Source organism: Corvus hawaiiensis, chromosome 29 (genome assembly GCF_020740725.1).
Source record: "Corvus hawaiiensis isolate bCorHaw1 chromosome 29, bCorHaw1.pri.cur, whole genome shotgun sequence".
NCBI classification, from domain to species: domain Eukaryota; kingdom Metazoa; phylum Chordata; class Aves; order Passeriformes; family Corvidae; genus Corvus; species Corvus hawaiiensis.
Window position 1 is genome coordinate 2750086 of NC_063241.1, and position 18165 is coordinate 2768250.

At 53.9% G+C, this 18165-nt stretch overlaps 1 protein-coding gene across 1 annotated transcript in view; it reads left to right on the forward strand.

Annotated features, from left to right (window-relative positions):
- Nucleotides 1-18165, forward strand: part of NCSTN (nicastrin) — a 43574-nt gene that overhangs the window by 3445 nt on the left and 21964 nt on the right. The window contains exons 3-8 of the mRNA XM_048288427.1: nt 138-261; nt 1843-1961; nt 3381-3526; nt 8463-8613; nt 12287-12396; nt 13852-14031. Of these exons, the coding sequence (XP_048144384.1) occupies nt 138-261; nt 1843-1961; nt 3381-3526; nt 8463-8613; nt 12287-12396; nt 13852-14031 (830 nt within the window). The remainder of the gene's footprint in view (nt 1-137; nt 262-1842; nt 1962-3380; nt 3527-8462; nt 8614-12286; nt 12397-13851; nt 14032-18165) is intronic.

Below are 18165 nucleotides of genomic sequence, written 5' to 3' on the forward strand. Positions count from 1 at the left end.
CCCTCAGCTTCTCCATGGAATTCTGAGGGGCCAAATCCCCCGTTTCCACCCCCCCCAGCCCTTCCCTCCATCCCTCACCCCCCATCCCACCTTTTCCATGGAATTCTGGCGGGATGATCCCGCTCTCTCCCCCTCAGCCTCGCTCAGCGGCGACACGGGCGTGATCCACGTGGTGGAGAATGACACGGACCTGGACTGGGCCCTTTCCACAGGGCCCCACCCCCCCTACATGATCCTGCTGGACGGGAAACTCTTCTCCAGGTCAGTTTTTGGCATCAAAACCCCCAAAATCCCCACAGAAAATCCCATTTTCCCTGTCCCCCAAATCCCTGGCTCGGAGAATTCCTGCTTTTCCCGGGGTTTCGTGGATTTAGTCCCGCCTAAATTTGGGTTTTTCCCTTCTTTTTTTTTTTTTCTGTGGGATTGGCTCTGTGGTCGCTGCCAAATCTGTGGAATGTTGAGCTGTGATTTTAGAAAAGAGGGAAGAATCAATCCCAGGGTGGACTGAGGGCTCCTTTCCCTGGGAAAAGCGGGAAAGGCGTGGCTGGAATTTTCTTCCTGCTGATTTTCCAGCATTTTGGGCCCTTCCCACATAAAAACCCCGGGATTTTTCCTTCATTTCCTTGATTTATCCCTGAATTTCACCTTTCCCTACATAAATCCCTGATTCCAGCCCTATTTTCCCTTTTCCAGGGAGATTTTGATGCAGCTGAGGGGAAATTCCCAGATTCGCAGCCTGGAATTTCCTTCCTGTTGATTTTCCAGCATTTTGGGCCCTTCCCTCATAAAAACCCCGGGATTTTTCCTTCATTTCTTTGATTTATCCCTGAATTTTACTTTCCCCTGCATAAATCCCTGACTCCAGCCCTGTTTTCCCTTTTCCAGGGAGATTTTGATGTAGCTGAGGGAAATTCCCAGATTTGGAGCCTGGAATTTCCTTCCTGTTGATTTTCCAGCATTTTGGGCCCTTCCCACATAAAAACCCTGGGATTTTTCCTTCATTTCCTTGGTTTTTCCCTGGATTTCCGTTCTTTAGGGATAAATCCCTGATTCCAGCCTGGTTTTCCCTTCTCCAGGGAGATTTTGATGCAGCTGAGGGGAAATCCCCGGATTTGGGTCCTGGAATTTCCTTCCTGTTGATTTTCCAGCATTTTGGGCCCTTCCCACATAAAAACCCCGGGATTTTTCCTTCATTTCTTTGTTTTATCCCTGAATTTTACTTTCCCTGCATAAATCCCTGACTCCAGCCCTGTTTTCCCTTTTCCAGGAAGATTTTGATGTAGCTGAGGGAAATTCCCAGATTTGGGTCCTGGAATTTCCTTCCTGTTGATTTTCCAGCATTTTGGGCCCTTCCCCCATAAAAACCCCGGGATTTTTCCTTCATTTCCTTGGTTTTTCCCTGGATTTCCGTTCTTTAGGGATAAATCCCTGATTCCAGCCTGGTTTTCCCTTCCCCAGGAAGATTTTGATGCAGCTGAGGGGAAATTCCCAGATTTGGGTCCTGGAATTTCCTTCCTGTTGATTTTCCAGCATTTTGGGCCCTTCCCACATAAAAACCCCGGGATTTTTCCTTCATTTCTTTGATTTATCCCTGAATTTTACTTTCCCCTGCATAAATCCCTGATTCCAGCCCTGTTTTCCCTTCTCCAGGGAGATTTTGATGCAGCTGAGGAGAAATCCCCGGATTTGGGGCCTGGAATTTCCTTCCTGTTGATTTTCCAGCATTTTGGGCCCTTCCCACATAAAAACCCCGGGATTTTTCCTTCATTTCCTTGATTTATCCCTGGATTTCCGTTCTTTAGGGATAAATCCCTGATTCCAGCCCTGTTTTCCCTTCTCCAGGGATGTTTTGATGCGGCTGAAGGGAAATCCCCGGATTTCCGGCCTGGCCGTGGCCGCTGTCTCGCCCGCCCCTTCCGGAGGATTTTCCCCGGGATTGAAGTGTCCCAACGATGGATTTGGTGAGGAAAAATTCCCAGTTCTTCCCTGCCTGGGAGCAGGAAAAGCAGGAAAAGGGCTGGGCTTGGGGGGGATAGTCCAAGGATTTCAGGGAAATGGGAATGGGAGGGAAATTGGAATCTCAAATTTGGGATCCGGCTTGGGAAAAAAGGCTGGAAAATTGGGAATGTTCAGCTTTGGAGTGACCTCCTTGGGAAGGGATTTTTCCCAAAGGATGCAGTGCCGGGAAAAGCGGGAATGGAGGGAAAGATGGGAATTTTAGGTGGGATTTTTGGGATAAATCCTTCCCTGTGAGGGTCAGGGGGCCCTGGCCCAGGGAATTCCATGGATTCCTCATCCCAAATCCGTCTTGGATCCACCTGGGATGGTGGAAGCTGTCCCAGATTATCCTTAAGATCCCGTTCCATCCCGAAATTCCGGAATTCTTCCCTCCAGGCTCAGATTTTTCCCATTTTTTTCCCATTTTTGCACCATTTTTCCCCATTTTTGCACCATTTTTCTCCATTTTCGCCATTTTTCCCCCATTTTTTTCCCCATTTTTTCCCCATTTTTTCCCCAATTTTTTCCCCATTTTTTCCCCATTTTTTCTCCATTTTTTCCCCCTTTTTTCTCCATTTTTTCTCCATTTTCCCCCGTTTCTCCATTTTTGCACCGTTTTTTCCCATTTTCCCCATTCTTCCACATTTTTCTCCATTTTCTCTCCGTTCTTCACCCTTTCTCTCCATTTTTGCACCATTTTCCCCATTTTTCTCCATTTTTCTCCATTTTTTCTCCATTTTCTCCATTTTTTCACCATTTTTCTCCCTTTTCCCCATTTTCCCCCCTTTTTTTCTCCATTTTTCCCCATTTTCCCCCCTTTTTTCTCCCTTTTTTGTCCATTTTTCCCCATTTTTCTCCATTTTCACTATTTTTTCACCATTTTCCCCCATTTTTCCCCATTTTCCCTCCTTTTCCCCATTTTCCCTCCTTTTCCCCATTTTCCCCCATTTTTCTCCATTTTTCTCCATTTTTCCCATTTTTTCTCCATTTTTGCTCCATTTTTTCCATTTTTTCCATTTTTTTCCCTTTTTTCCCCATTTTCCCCCATTTTTCCCCATTTTTCCCCCGTTTTTCTCCATTTTTTCACCAATTTTTCCCCCTTTTTCTCCATTTTTTCCCCCTTTTTCCCCCCCTCTTTTTTCTCCATTTTTTCTCCATTTTTTCACCATTTATCTCCATTTTTGCACCATTTTTCCCCATTTTTGCACTGTTTCCCCCCATTTCTCCCCCATTTCCCCCATTTTTCCCCATTTTTTCTCCATTTTTTCACCATTTATCTCCATTTTTGCGCCGTTGTTCCCCATTATTCCCCCATTTTTCCCCATTCTCCCCCCATTTCTCCCCCATTTCCCCCGTTTTTCCCCACTTTCCCTCTTTTCCAGGCGTTTATTCCCAGGATTACGGCCCGCAGTTCTCGCACTGCAACGGCAGCGCCTGGAACCCCGCGGGCAGCGGCCTCTCCTACGAGGATTTCCCCTTCCCCATTTTCCTTCTGGAAGACGCCAACGAGACCCAAGTGATCAAAGAGGTGCCTGGAAAAGCGGGAATCGCTTCCCGCCGGGAATGGGACGGGAATGGGAATGGGAATGGGGCGGGAATGGGAACTGGAAATGGGGCGGGAATGGAGCTGGGAATGGGGTGGGAATGGGAGCTGGGAATGGGAATGGGAATGGGAGCTGGGAATGGGAGCTGGGAATGGGAATGGGAATGGGGCTGGGAATGGGAATGGGAATGGGAGCTGGGAATGGGAGCTGGGAATGGGAGCTGGGAATGGAGCTGGGAATGGGAGCTGGGAATGGGAATGGGAATGGGGCTGGGAATGGGAATGGGAATGGGAGCCGGGAATGGAGCTGGGATGGGAGCTGGGAATGGGAGCTGGGAATGGGAGCTGGGAATGGGAATGGGAATGGGAGCTGGGAATGGAGCTGGGAATGGGGCTGGGAATGGGAGCTGGGAATGGGAGCTGGGAATGGGAGCTGGGAATGGGAGCTGGGAATGGAGCTGGGAATGGGAGCTGGGAATGGGAGCTGGGAATGGAGCTGGGAATGGAGCTGGGAATGGAGCTGGGAATGGAGCTGGGAATGGGAGGGAATGGGAGCTGGGAATGGGAGCTGGGAATGGGGCTGGGAATGGGAGGGGATGGGAGCTGGGAATGGAGCTGGGAATGGGGCGGGAATGGAGCTGGGAATGGAGCTGGGAATGGGAGCCGGGAATGGGAGCTGGGAATGGGAGCTGGGAATGGGAGCTGGGAATGGGGCGGGAATGGGAGCTGGGAATGGGAGCTGGGAATGGGAGCTGGGAATGGGAGCTGGGAATGGGAGGGAATGGGAGCTGGGAATGGAGCTGGGAATGGGAGCTGGGAATGGGGGCTGGGAATGGGAGCCGGGAATGGGAGCTGGGAATGGGAGCTGGGAATGGGAGCTGGGAATGGGAGCCGGGAATGGGAGCTGGGAATGGGAGCTGGGAATGGGAGCTGGGAATGGGAGCTGGGAATGGGAGGGGATGGGAGCTGGGAATGGAGCTGGGAATGGGAGCTGGGAATGGAGCTGGGAATGGGAGCTGGGAATGGGAGCTGGGAATGGGGCTGGGAATGGGGCTGGGAATGGGAGCTGGGAATGGGAGCTGGGAATGGGAGCTGGGAATGGGAGCTGGGAATGGGGCTGGGAATGGGAGGGAATGGGAGCTGGGAATGGAGCTGGGAATGGAGCTGGGAATGGGAGCTGGGAATGGAGCTGGGAATGGGAGCTGGGAATGGGAGCTGGGAATGGGAGCTGGGAATGGGAGCTGGGAATGGGAGCTGGGAATGGGAGCTGGGAATGGGGCTGGGAATGGGAGGGAATGGGAGCTGGGAATGGAGCTGGGAATGGGAGCTGGGAATGGGAGCTGGGAATGGGAGCTGGGAATGGGAGCTGGGAATGGGGCTGGGAATGGGAGCTGGGAATGGGAGCTGGGAATGGAGCTGGGAATGGGAGGGAATGGGAGCTGGGAATGGGGCTGGGAATGGGAGCTGGGAATGGGAGCTGGGAATGGGAGCTGGGAATGGGAGCTGGGAATGGAGCTGGGAATGGGAGCTGGGAATGGGAGCTGGGAATGGGAGCTGGGAATGGGAGCTGGGAATGGGAGCTGGGAATGGGGCTGGGAATGGGAGGGAATGGGAGCTGGGAATGGAGCTGGGAATGGGAGCTGGGAATGGGAGCTGGGAATGGGAGCTGGGAATGGGGCTGGGAATGGGAGCTGGGAATGGGAGCTGGGAATGGAGCTGGGAATGGGAGGGAATGGGAGCTGGGAATGGGAGCTGGGAATGGGGCTGGGAATGGGAGCTGGGAATGGGAGCTGGGAATGGGAGCTGGGAATGGGAGCTGGGAATGGGAGCTGGGAATGGAGCTGGGAATGGGAGCTGGGAATGGGAGCTGGGAATGGGAGCTGGGAATGGGAGCTGGGAATGGAGCTGGGAATGGAGCTGGGAATGGGAGCTGGGAATGGGAACTGGGAATGGAGCTGGGAATGGGAGCTGGGAATGGGAGCTGGGAATGGGGCTGGGAATGGGAGCTGGGAATGGGGCTGGGAATGGGGCTGGGAATGGGAGCTGGGAATGGGAGCTGGGAATGGAGCTGGGAATGGGAGCTGGGAATGGGAGCTGGGAATGGGGCTGGGAATGGGAGCTGGGAATGGGAGCTGGGAATGGGGCTGGGAATGGGAGCTGGGAATGGGAGCTGGGAATGGGGCTGGGAATGGGGCTGGGAATGGGAGCTGGGAATGGGAGCTGGGAATGGGAGCTGGGAATGGGAGCTGGGAATGGAGCTGGGAATGGGAGCTGGGAATGGGAGCTGGGAATGGAGCTGGGAATGGGAGCTGGGAATGGGAGCTGGGAATGGGGCTGGGAATGGGGCTGGGAATGGGAGCTGGGAATGGGAGCTGGGAATGGGAGCTGGGAATGGGGCTGGGAATGGGAGGGAATGGGAGCTGGGAATGGAGCTGGGAATGGAGCTGGGAATGGGAGCTGGGAATGGAGCTGGGAATGGGAGCTGGGAATGGGAGCTGGGAATGGGAGCTGGGAATGGGAGCTGGGAATGGGAGCTGGGAATGGGGCTGGGAATGGGAGGGAATGGGAGCTGGGAATGGAGCTGGGAATGGGAGCTGGGAATGGGAGCTGGGAATGGGAGCTGGGAATGGGAGCTGGGAATGGGGCTGGGAATGGGAGCTGGGAATGGGAGCTGGGAATGGAGCTGGGAATGGGAGGGAATGGGAGCTGGGAATGGGGCTGGGAATGGGAGCTGGGAATGGGAGCTGGGAATGGGAGCTGGGAATGGGAGCTGGGAATGGGAGCTGGGAATGGAGCTGGGAATGGGAGCTGGGAATGGGAGCTGGGAATGGGAGCTGGGAATGGGAGCTGGGAATGGGAGCTGGGAATGGGGCTGGGAATGGGAGCTGGGAATGGGAGCTGGGAATGGAGCTGGGAATGGGAGGGAATGGGAGCTGGGAATGGGAGCTGGGAATGGGGCTGGGAATGGGAGCTGGGAATGGGAGCTGGGAATGGGAGCTGGGAATGGGAGCTGGGAATGGGAGCTGGGAATGGAGCTGGGAATGGGAGCTGGGAATGGGAGCTGGGAATGGGAGCTGGGAATGGAGCTGGGAATGGAGCTGGGAATGGGAGCTGGGAATGGGAACTGGGAATGGGAGCTGGGAATGGGAGCTGGGAATGGAGCTGGGAATGGGGCTGGGAATGGGAGCTGGGAATGGGAGCTGGGAATGGGAGCTGGGAATGGGAGGGGATGGGAGCTGGGAATGGAGCTGGGAATGGAGCTGGGAATGGAGCTGGGAATGGGAGCTGGGAATGGAGCTGGGAATGGGAGCTGGGAATGGGAGCTGGGAATGGGAGGGGATGGGAGCTGGGAATGGGAGGGAATGGGGCTGGGAAAGGGGCTGGGAATGGGAGCTGGGAATGGAGCTGGGAATGGGGCGGGAATTTGGGGCTTTTGACTCGGGAATCTGCAAGAAAATGCCAAAAGATCGGTTAAAATCCGTTAAAAATCCCTAAAAATCCGTAAAAATCCATAAAAAACCTGTACAAATTCATAAAAATCCATTAAAAATTCATGAAAATCCATTGAAAATCTATAAAAATCCATTAAAAATCTATAAAAATCCCTTAATAATCCATAAAATTCCATTAAAAATTGCATAAAAATCCATTAAAAATCCATACAAATCCGTAAAAAACCTCTACAAATCCATAAAAATCAATTAAAAATCCATAGAAAACCTGTAAAAATCAATAAAAATCCATTAATAATCCGTAAAAATCCATTGAAAATCTGATAAAAATCCATTAAAAATGCATAAAAATCAGTTAAAAATCCATAAAAATCCATATAAAACCTGTAAAAATCCATAAAAATCAATTAAAAATGCTTAAAAATCCATTAATAATCCGTAAAAATCCGTAAAAAACCTGTATAAATCCATAAAAATCTATTAAAAATCCATTGGAAATCCATTGGAAATCTGTAAGAATCTGTGAAAATCCATTAGAAGTCCATTAAAATCTATTTAAAACCCAAATCTTTAAAATCCTTAAAAGCCTATAAAAATTGATTAAAAGTCTGTTTTAAAAACTTATTAAAAATCCTTTAAAATTACATGAAAATTCTTTTGAAAAACCTTTAAAAATACTTCAAAATTTCAGGAAAAATTCATTAAAAGCCAATTAAAAACTCTTAAAAAACCCATTTAAAATCCCCAAAACATTCCAAAAAAAAACCATTAAAAATCCCAAAAAAAATCCAAAAAAACCCCACTAAAAATTCCCAAAAAACCCCACAAAAAATCCCCAAAAAATTCCAAAAAACCCACTAAAAATCCCCAAAAAATTCCAAAAAACCCACTAAAAATTCCAAAAAACCCCACTAAAAATCCCCAAAAAATTCCAAAAAGAAGCATTAAAAATCCCCAAAAAATTCCAAAAAACCCACTAAAAATCCAAAAAAAACCCCTAAAAACCCCAAAAAATTCCAAAAACCCCACTAAAAATCCCCCAAAAATTCCAAAAAATCCCTAAAAAATTCCAAAAAATCCCCAAAAAATTCCAAAAAACCCCACTAAAAATTCAAAAAAAAATTTCAAAAACCCCACTAAAAATCCAAAAAAAATTCCAAAAAACCCACTAAAAACCCCCCAAAAAATTCCAAAAAACCCCACTAAAAATCCCCAAAAAAATTCCAAAAAAACCCACTAAAAATTCCCAAAAAAATTCCAAAAAACCCCACTCAAAATTCCCAAAAAACCCCACAAAAAATCCCCAAAAAATTCGAAAAAATCCCAAAATAATTCCAAAAAAATTCCCAAAAATTCCCAAAAAATTCCAAAAAACCCCGCTGAGAATCCCCAAAAGCGCCGCCCCCCTGCAGCCTGCTTCCCTGTGGGATAACCCCCGGCTCTGACCTTTGCCGTGGTTTTTTGCCCAGTGCTACCGCGCTCACAACGTCCCGCGGGAGGGCTCGGCGCCGCAGTTCCCGCTCTGTGCCATGCAGCTGCTGGCCCACATGCACGCGGCCGCCAGCACCGTCACCTGCATGAGGCGCAGCTCCCTGCAGAGCACCTTCAGCATCAACCCAGGTACGCTTCTCCCGCTTTTCCAGGGATTCCGGGAAAAAAATTCCCTCGGGAATTCGCTTTTTCCCCTGGTTTTTAGCGGATTTTGCTCGGCGGCGGCACCAGAAGTGCTCCTTTCTTTCCTCATTTGCGCTGTGATCCCAACTCCCTGGAAGGTTTGTTTCGCTTCCCAGAGATTCCTTGGGGATCCCCTGCTGGATTCCAGCCTGAATCCCATCAATTCCTCTCTGTTTTCGCTAAAAATTCCCTCAGGAAATTTCTCCTGAGAAAATTTTTCCTGAGAAACTTCTTCCCTGGGTTTTTAGTAGAATTTTGATGATTTTTTACTCGTTCCCCGCTGTGATCCCAACTCTTGGAAGGTTTATTTCACTTCCCAGAGATTCCTTGGGATCCCCTGCTGGATTCCAGCCTGAATCCCATCAATTCTTCCCTTTTTTCCATCAAAATTCCCTCAGGAATTCACTTTTTTCCCTGGTTTTTAGCGGATTTTGCTCAGCGGCGGCACCAAAAGTGCTCCTTTTTTGCCTCATTCCTGCTGTGATCCCAACTCCAGGAGCGTTCTCCTCTCTTCCCAGAGATTCCTTGGGATCCCCTGCTGGATTCCAGCCTGAATCCCATCAATTCCTCCCTTTTTTCCAGAAAAAATTCCCTCAGGAATTCACTTTTTTCCCCTGGTTTTTAGCAGATTTTGCTGATTTTCCCCTCATTCCCGCTGCAATCCCAACTCCTGGAACGTTCTCCTCTCTTCCCAGAGATTCCTTGGGATCCCCTGCTGGATTCCAGCCTGAATCCCATCAATTCTTCCCTTTTTTCCATCAAAATTCCCTCAGGAATTCACTTTTCCCCTGGTTTTTAGCGGATTTTGCTCAGCAGCGGCACCAAAAGTGCTCCTTTTTCCCCTCATTCCTGCTGTGATCCCAACTCCAGGAGCGTTCTCCTCTTTTCCCAGGGATTCCTTGGGATCCCCTGCTGGATTCCAGCCTGAATCCCATCCATTCTTCCCCTTTTTTCCATAAAAATTCCCTCAGGAATTCACTTTTTTCCCTGGTTTTTAGCGGATTTTGCTCAGCGGCGGCACCAAAAGTGCTCCTTTTTTGCCTCATTCCTGCTGTGATCCCAACTCCAGGAGCGTTCTCCTCTCTTCCCAGAGATTCCTTGAGATCCCCTGCTGGATTCCAGCTTGAATTCCATCAGTTCTTCCCTTTTTTCCATAAAAATTCCCTCAGGAATTCCGTTTTTTTCCCGTTTTTTAGCAGATTTTGCTTAGGGGCAGCACCAAAAGTGCTCCTTTTTGCCTCATTCCCACTGTGATCCCAACTCCTGGAATCCTGGATCCCAACTTTCTCCTCTTCCCAGAGATTCTGTGCATCTGGAGGACCCTGAATCCCATCAATTCCTCCTTTTTTCCATAAAATTCCCTCAGGAATTCACTTTTTCCCCTCACGTGGAGCAGAATTTTGCTGATTTTTCGCTCGTTCTCGCTGTGATCCCAACTCCTGGAATCCTGGATCCCAACTTTCTCCTCTTCCCAGAGATTCTGTGCATCTGGAGGACCCTGAATCTCATCAATTCTTGTCTCTTTTCCGTAAGAATTCCCTCAGGAATTCACTTTTTCCCCTGGTTTTTTAGCAGAATTTGCTCAGCGGCGGCACCAAAAGTGCTCCTTTTTGCCTCATTCCCGCTGTGATCCCAACTCCTGGAAGGTTTGTTTCACTTCCCAGCCATTCTGTGCACCTGGAGGATCCTGAATCCCATCAATTCCTCCCTTTTTTCCATCAAAATTCCCTCAGGAATTCACTTTTTCCCCTCAAATGGAGCAAAATCTGCTCAGCAGCGGCACCAAAAATGCTCCTTTTTCCCTCATCTCCCGCTGTGATCCCAACTCCTGGAATGTTCTCCTCTCCTCCCAGAGATTCCTTGGGATCCCCTGCTGGATTCCAGCCTGAATCCCATCAATTCCTGTCTCTTTTCCATAAAAATTCCCTCAGGAATTCACTTTTTCCCTGGTTTTTAGCAGATTTTGCTGATTTTCCCTCATTCCCGCTGCAATCCCAACTCCTGGAACGTTCTCCTCTCTTCCCAGAGATTCCTTGGGATCCCCTGCTGGATTCCAGCCTGAATCCCATCAATTCCTCCCTTTTTTCCAGAAAAATTCCCTCAGGAATTCCGTTTTCCCTGTTTTTTAGCAGATTTTGCTGATTTTCCCCCTCATTCCCACTGCGATCCCAACTCCAGAGCGTTCTCCTCTTTTCCCAGAGATCCCTTGGGATCCCCTGCTGGATTCCAGCCTGAATCCCATCAATTCTTGCCTTTTTTCCAGAAAAATTCCCTCAGGAATTCACTTTTTCCCCTCACGTGGAGCAGAATTTTGCTGATTTTTCGCTCGTTCTCGCTGTGATCCCAACTCCTGGAATCCTGGATCCCAACTTTCTCCTCTTCCCAGAGATTCTGTGCATCTGGAGGACCCTGAATCCCATCAATTCCTCCTTTTTTCCATAAAAATTCCCTCAGGAATTCACTTTTTCCCCTCACGTGGAGCAGAATTTTGCTGATTTTTCGCTCGTTCTCGCTGTGATCCCAACTCCTGGAATCCTGGATCCCAACTTTCTCCTCTTCCCAGAGATTCTGTGCATCCGGAGGACCCTGAATCTCATCAATTCTTGTCTCTTTTCCGTAAGAATTCCCTCAGGAATTCACTTTTTCCCCTGGTTTTTTAGCAGAATTTGCCTCAGCGGCGGCACCAAAAGTGCTCCTTTTTGCCTCATTCCCGCTGTGATCCCAACTCCTGGAAGGTTTGTTTCACTTCCCAGCCATTCTGTGCACCTGGAGGATCCTGAATCCCATCAATTCCTCCCTTTTTTCCATCAAAATTCCCTCAGGAATTCACTTTTTCCCCTCAAATGGAGCAAAATCTGCTCAGCAGCGGCACCAAAAATGCTCCTTTTTCCCTCATTCCCGCTGTGATCCCAACTCCTGGAATGTTCTCCTCTCCTCCCAGAGATTCCTTGGGATCCCCTGCTGGATTCCAGCCTGAATCCCATCAATTCCTGTCTCTTTTCCATAAAAATTCCCTCAGGAATTCACTTTTTCCCTGGTTTTTAGCAGATTTTGCTGATTTTCCCCTCATTCCCGCTGCAATCCCAACTCCTGGAACGTTCTCCTCTCTTCCCAGAGATTCCTTGGGATCCCCTGCTGGATTCCAGCCTGAATCCCATCAATTCCTCCCTTTTTTCCAGAAAAATTCCCTCAGGAATTCCGTTTTTCCCGGTTTTTAGCAGAATTTGCTGATTTTTTCGCTCGTTCTCGCTGTGATCCCAACTCCTGGAATCCTGGATCCCAACTTTCTTCTCTTCCCAGAGATTCTGTGCATCTGGAGGACCCTGAATGCCATCAATTCCTCCTTTTTTCCATAAAAATTCCCTCAGGAATTCACTTTTTCCTTGGTTTTTAGCAGATTTTGCTGATTTTCCCCTCATTCCCGCTGCGATCCCAACTCGTGGAACGTTCTCCTCTCTTCCCAGAGATCCCTTGGGATCCCCTGCTGCATTCCAGCCTGAATCCCATCAATTCCTCCCTCTTTCCCGTGGATTTCGGGCCGGAATTCCCAGCGGAATTCCCTTTCCTCCTTTTTCCTTGGAGCCCTCCCAGCCTCTGGAATGTTCCCCTCTGTTCCCAGAGATCGTCTGCGATCCCCTCCTGGATTACAACGTCTGGAGCTCCCTGCATCCCATCAATTCCTCGGGAAAGGTGGATCCCGGCCAGCAGCTGATCCTGGCGGCCACGCGGGTGCGTCCCCTCGGAAAATCCCGGGAAAATCCTGGGAAAAGCCCGGAAAAGCCCAGAAAACGGAATTGCTTTCCCTGAACAGAATTCCCGGGGTTTTGGCTGGGATCAGTGCGGAATTCCTGGGGTTTTTTTGGGTGGGATCGGGGCTGGATTGGCATTCCTGGTGGTTCTGGGTGGGATCCATGCAGAATTCCGGGGTTTTGGGTGGGATCCGTGCAGAATTCCCGGAGTTTTGGATGGGATTGGGGCTGGAATTCCCAGGTTTTTGGGTGGGATCAGGACTGGATTGGCATTCCCAGTTTTTGGGTGGGATCCACGGAGAATTCCTGGGGTTTTGGGTGGGATCAGGAGCATTCCCGGTGGTTCTGGGTGGGATCCACGCAGAATTCCCGGTTTTTTGGGTGGGATTGGGGCTGGATTGGCATTCCCAGGTTTCTGGGTGGGATCCGTGCAGAATTCCCGGGGTTTTGGGTGGGATTGGGGCTGGAATTCCCAGGTTTCTGGGTGGGATCCACGCAGAATTCCCGGGGTTTTGGGTGGGATCCATGCTGAATTCCCAGTTTTTGGGTGGGATTGGGGCTGGATTGGCATTCCCAGTTTTTGGGTGGGATCCGTGCAGAATTCCCCGGAGTTTTGGATGGGATTGGGGCTGGAATTCCCAGGTTTTTGGGTGGGATCAGGACTGGATTGGCATTCCCAGTTTTTGGGTGGGATCCATGGAGAATTCCTGGGGTTTTGGGTGGGATCAGGACTGGATTGGATTCCCGGTGGTTCTGGGTGGAATCCCTGCCGAATTCCCGGGATTTCGGGTGGGATCCCTGCAGAATTCCAGGTTTCTGGGTGGGATCAGGACTGGATTGCCATTCCCAGTTTCTGGGTGGGATCCCTGCCGAATTCCCAGTTTTCTGGGTGGGATCCACACAGAATTCCCGGGATTTCGGGTGGGATCCGTGCAGAATTCCCAGGTTTTTGGGTGGGATCAGGACTGGATTGGCATTCGCAGTTTTTGGGTGGGATCCACGGAGAATTCCTGGGATTTTGGGTGGGATCCCTGCAGAATTCCCAGGGTTTTCTGGGTGGGATCCACACAGAATTCCCAGGTTTCTGGGTGGGATCCCTGCAGAATTCCTGGGATTTTGGGTGGGATCCCTGCTGAATTCCCGGTTTCTGGGTGGGATCCCTGCAGAATTCCCGGGATTCTGGGTGGGATCCACACAGAATTCCCAGTTTCTGGGTGGGATCCCTGTCGAATTCCCGGTTTCTGGGTGGGATCCCTGCAGAATTCCCGGTTTCTGGGTGGGATCCACACAGAATTCCCGGGATTTTGGGTGGGATCCCTGCCGAATTCCCAGTTTCTGGGTGGGATCCCTGCCGAACTCCCCGTTCTTCCCTGCGATCCGCGCGCCATTCCCGGCGTTCCGGCGCCGCCGACCCCGGCTCTTCCCGCTTTTCCAGCTGGACAGCCACTCGTTTTTCTGGAACGTGGCTCCCGGCGCCGAGGCCTCCGTGGGCTCCTTCGTGGCGCTGCTGGCGGCGGCCGAGGCGCTGCAGGCGGCTCCGGGCTCCCGGCGCCTCCCCAGGAACGTCCTGTTCGCCTTCTTCCAGGGGGTGAGAGCCTCGCGAGCCTTGGGATCGGCCCCTGGATCCCTGGGATCGGCCCCTGGATCCCTGGGATCGCCCCCTGGATCACTGGGATCAACTCCTGCATCCCTGGGAACACCCCCTGCATCCCTGGGATCGCCCCCTGGATCACTGGGATCAACTCCTGCATCCCTGGGATCGGCCCCTGGATCCCTGGGATCACTCCCTGGATCCCTGGGATCGCCCCTGCATCCCTGGGATCACCCTCTGGATCCCTGGGATCGGCCCCTGGATCCCTGGGATCGCCCCCTGGATCCCTGGGATCGCCCCCTGGATCCCTGGGATCAACTCCTGCATCCCTGGGATCGCCCCCTGGATCACTGGGATCACCCCCTGGATCACTGGGATCGGCCCCTGCATCCCTGGGATCGCCCCCTGGATCACTGGGATCGCCCCCTGCATCCCTGGGATCGGCCCCTGCATCCCTGGGATCGGCCCCTGGATCACTGGGATCGGCCCCTGGATCACTGGGATCGCCCCCCTGGATCCCTGGGATCACCCCCTGCATCCCTGAGATCGCCCCTGGACCACTGGGATCACCCCTGGATCCCTGGGATCGCCCCCTGGATCACTGGGATCGGCCCCTGGATCCCTGGGATCACCCCCTGCATCCCTGGGATCGCCCCCTGGATCACTGGGATCAACTCCTGCATCCCTGGGATCGGCCCCTGGATCACTGGGATCACCCCCTGGATCCCTGGGATCACCCCCTGGATCCCTGGGATCGCCCCCTGGGTCCCTGGGATGGTCCCCTGCATCCCTGGGATCGCCCCCTGGATCACTGGGATCAACTCCTGCATCCCTGGGATCGGCCCCTGCATCCCTGGGATCGGCCCCTGGATCCCTGGGATCGCCCCTGCATCCCTGGGATCGGCCCCTGGATCCCTGGGATCGGCCCCTGGATCACTGGGATCGGCCCCTGGATCCCTGGGATCACCCCTGCATCCCTGGGATCGGCCCCTGGATCACTGGGATCGCCCCCTGGATCTCTGGGATCACCCCCTGGATCACTGGGATCACCCCCTGGGTCCCTGGGATCGGCCCCTGCATCCATGGATCGCCCCTGGATCACTGGGATCGGCCCTGGATCACTGGGATCGCCCCTGGATCCCTGGGATCGGCCCCTGCATCCCTGGGATCACCCCTGCATCCCTGGGATCGCCCCCTGCATCCCTGGGATCGCCCCCGGATCACTGGGATCAACTCCTGCATCCCTGGATCGGCCCCTGGATCACTGGGATCGCCCCCTGCATCCCTGGGATCACCCCTGCATATCTGGGATCGGCCCCTGGATCCCTGGGATCGGCCCCTGGATCACTGGGATCACCCCCTGGATCACTGGGATCACCCCCTGCATCCCTGGGATCACCCCCTGCATCCCTGGATCACCCCTGGATCCCTGGGATCACCCCTGGATCCCTGGGATCGCCCCCTGCATCCCTGGGATTGGCCCCTGCATCCCTGGGATCGGCCCCTGGATCCCTGGGATCGGCCCCTGGATCACTGGGATCGCCCCTGCATCCCTGGGATCACCCCCTGCATCCCTGGGATCACCCCTGGATCCCTGGGATCACCCCTGGATCCCTGGGATCGCCCCCTGGATCCCTGGGATCACCCCCTGGATCCCTGGGATCACCCCTGGATCCCTGGGATCGCCCCCTGCATCCCTGGGATCACCCCTGGATCCCTGGGATCACCCCCTGGATCACTGGGATCGCCCCCTGCATCCCTGGGATCGGCCCCTGGATCACTGGGATCACCCCTGGATCCCTGGGATCGCCCCCTGCATCCCTGGGATCGGCCCCTGGATCACTGGGATCACCCCCTGGATCACTGGGATCACCCCCTGCATCCCTGGGATCACCCCTGGATCCCTGGGATCACCCCTGGATCCCTGGGATCGCCCCCTGCATCCCTGGGATTGGCCCCTGCATCCCTGGGATCGGCCCCTGGATCCCTGGGATCGGCCCCTGATCACTGGGATCGCCCCTGCATCCTGGGATCACCCCTGGATCCCTGGGATCGCCCCCTGCATCCCTGGGATCACCCCTGGATCCCTGGGATCGCCCCCTGGATCACTGGATCGGCCCCTGGATCCCTGGGATCGGCCCCTGGATCACTGGGATCACCCCCTGCGTCCCTGGGATCGGCCCCTGGATCACTGGGATCGCCCCTGCATCCCTGGGATCGGCCCCTGGATCCCTGGGATCACCCCTGGATCACTGGGATCACCCCTGGATCACTGGGATCACCCCCTGCATCCCTGGGATCGGCCCCTGGATCCCTGGGATCACCCCTGGATCACTGGGATCACCCCTGGATCACTGGGATCACCCCCTGGATCCCTGGGATCACCCCCCTGGATCACTGGGATCACCCCCTGGATCCCTGGGATCGCCCCCTGGATCCCTGGGATCACCCCCTGGATCCCTGGGATCACCCCCTGGATCACTGGGATCACCCCTGCATCCCTGGGATCGGCCCCTGGGATCCCTGGGATCGGCCCCTGGATCACTGGGATCGGCCCCTGGATCACTGGGATCGCCCCTGGATCCCTGGGATCACCCCCTGGATCACTGGATCACCCCCTGGGTCCCTGGGATCGGCCCCTGGGTCCCTGGGATCGCCCCTGGGTCCCTGGGATCGGCCCCTGGATCACTGGGATCACCCCTGGATCACTGGGATCGGCCCCTGGATCACTGGGATCACCCCTGGATCACTGGGATCGGCCCCTGGATCCCTGGGATCGCCCCCTGGATCCCTGGGATCACCCCCTGGATCACTGGGATCACCCCTGCATCCCTGGGATCGGCCCCTGGATCCCTGAGATCGGCCCCTGGATCACTGGGATCGGCCCCCTGGATCACTGGGATCGCCCCTGGGATCCCTGGGATCACCCCCTGGATCACTGGGATCGCCCCCTGCATCCCTGGGATCGGCCCCTGGGTCCCTGGGATCGCCCCTGGATCCCTGGGATCACCCCCTGGATCACTGGGATCACCCCCCTGGGTCCCTGGGATCGGCCCCTGGGTCCCTGGGATCGCCCCTGGATCCCTGGGATCACTCCCTGGATCCCTGGGATCACCCCCTGGATCCCTGGGATCACCCCCTGGGTCCCTGGGATCGGCCCCTGGGTCCCTGGGATCGCCCCTGGATCCCTGGGATCACCCCCTGGATCACTGGGATCGCCCCCTGCATCCCTGGGATCGGCCCCTGGGTCCCTGGGATCGGCCCCTGGGTCCCTGGGATCGCCCCTGGATCCCTGGGATCGCCCCTGGATCCCTGGGATCACCCCCTGGATCACTGGGATCCACCCCCTGGGTCCCTGGGATCGGCCCCTGGGTCCCTGGGATCGCCCCTGGATCACTGGGATCGGCCCCTGGATCACTGGGATCACCCCTGGATCACTGGGATCGCCCCCTGCATCCCTGGGATCGCCCCTGGATCACTGGGATCGGCCCCTGGATCACTGGGATCAGCCCCTGGGTCCCTGGGATCACCCCCTGGGTCCCTGGGATCACCCCTGGATCACTGGGATCACCCCTGGATCACTGGGATCACCCCTGGATCACTGGGATCGCCCCCTGCATCCCTGGGATCGCCCCTGGATCACTGGGATCGGCCCCTGGATCACTGGGATCAGCCCCTGGGTCCCTGGGATCACCCCCTGGGTCCCTGGGATCACCCCTGCATCCCTGGGATCGGCCCCTGGATCCCTGGGATCGCCCCTGGATCACTGGGATCGGCCCCTGGATCACTGGGATCACCCCCTGGGTCTCTGGGATCACCCCTGCATCCCTGGGATCACCCCCTGGATCACTGGGATCACCCCCTGGATCACTGGGGATCGGCCCCTGGATCCCTGGGATCACTCCCAGATCCCAGATCAGCCCTTGGGATCGGCTTTTCCCTGATTTCTGCCTGGGATTGGCTCCGGTTCCTTTTCTTTTCCTTCCCTTTTTTTTCCTGTCTTTTCCATTTCTTTTCCTTCCTTTTTCTTCTCCTTTGTTTTTCCTCCTTTCCCTTTCTTCCATTGGATCCCTGGGATCACTCCCAGATCCGGATCCGCCCTTGGGATCGGTTTTTTCCCGTGGTTTTGGCTGGGATTGGCTCTGCTTCCTTTTCTTT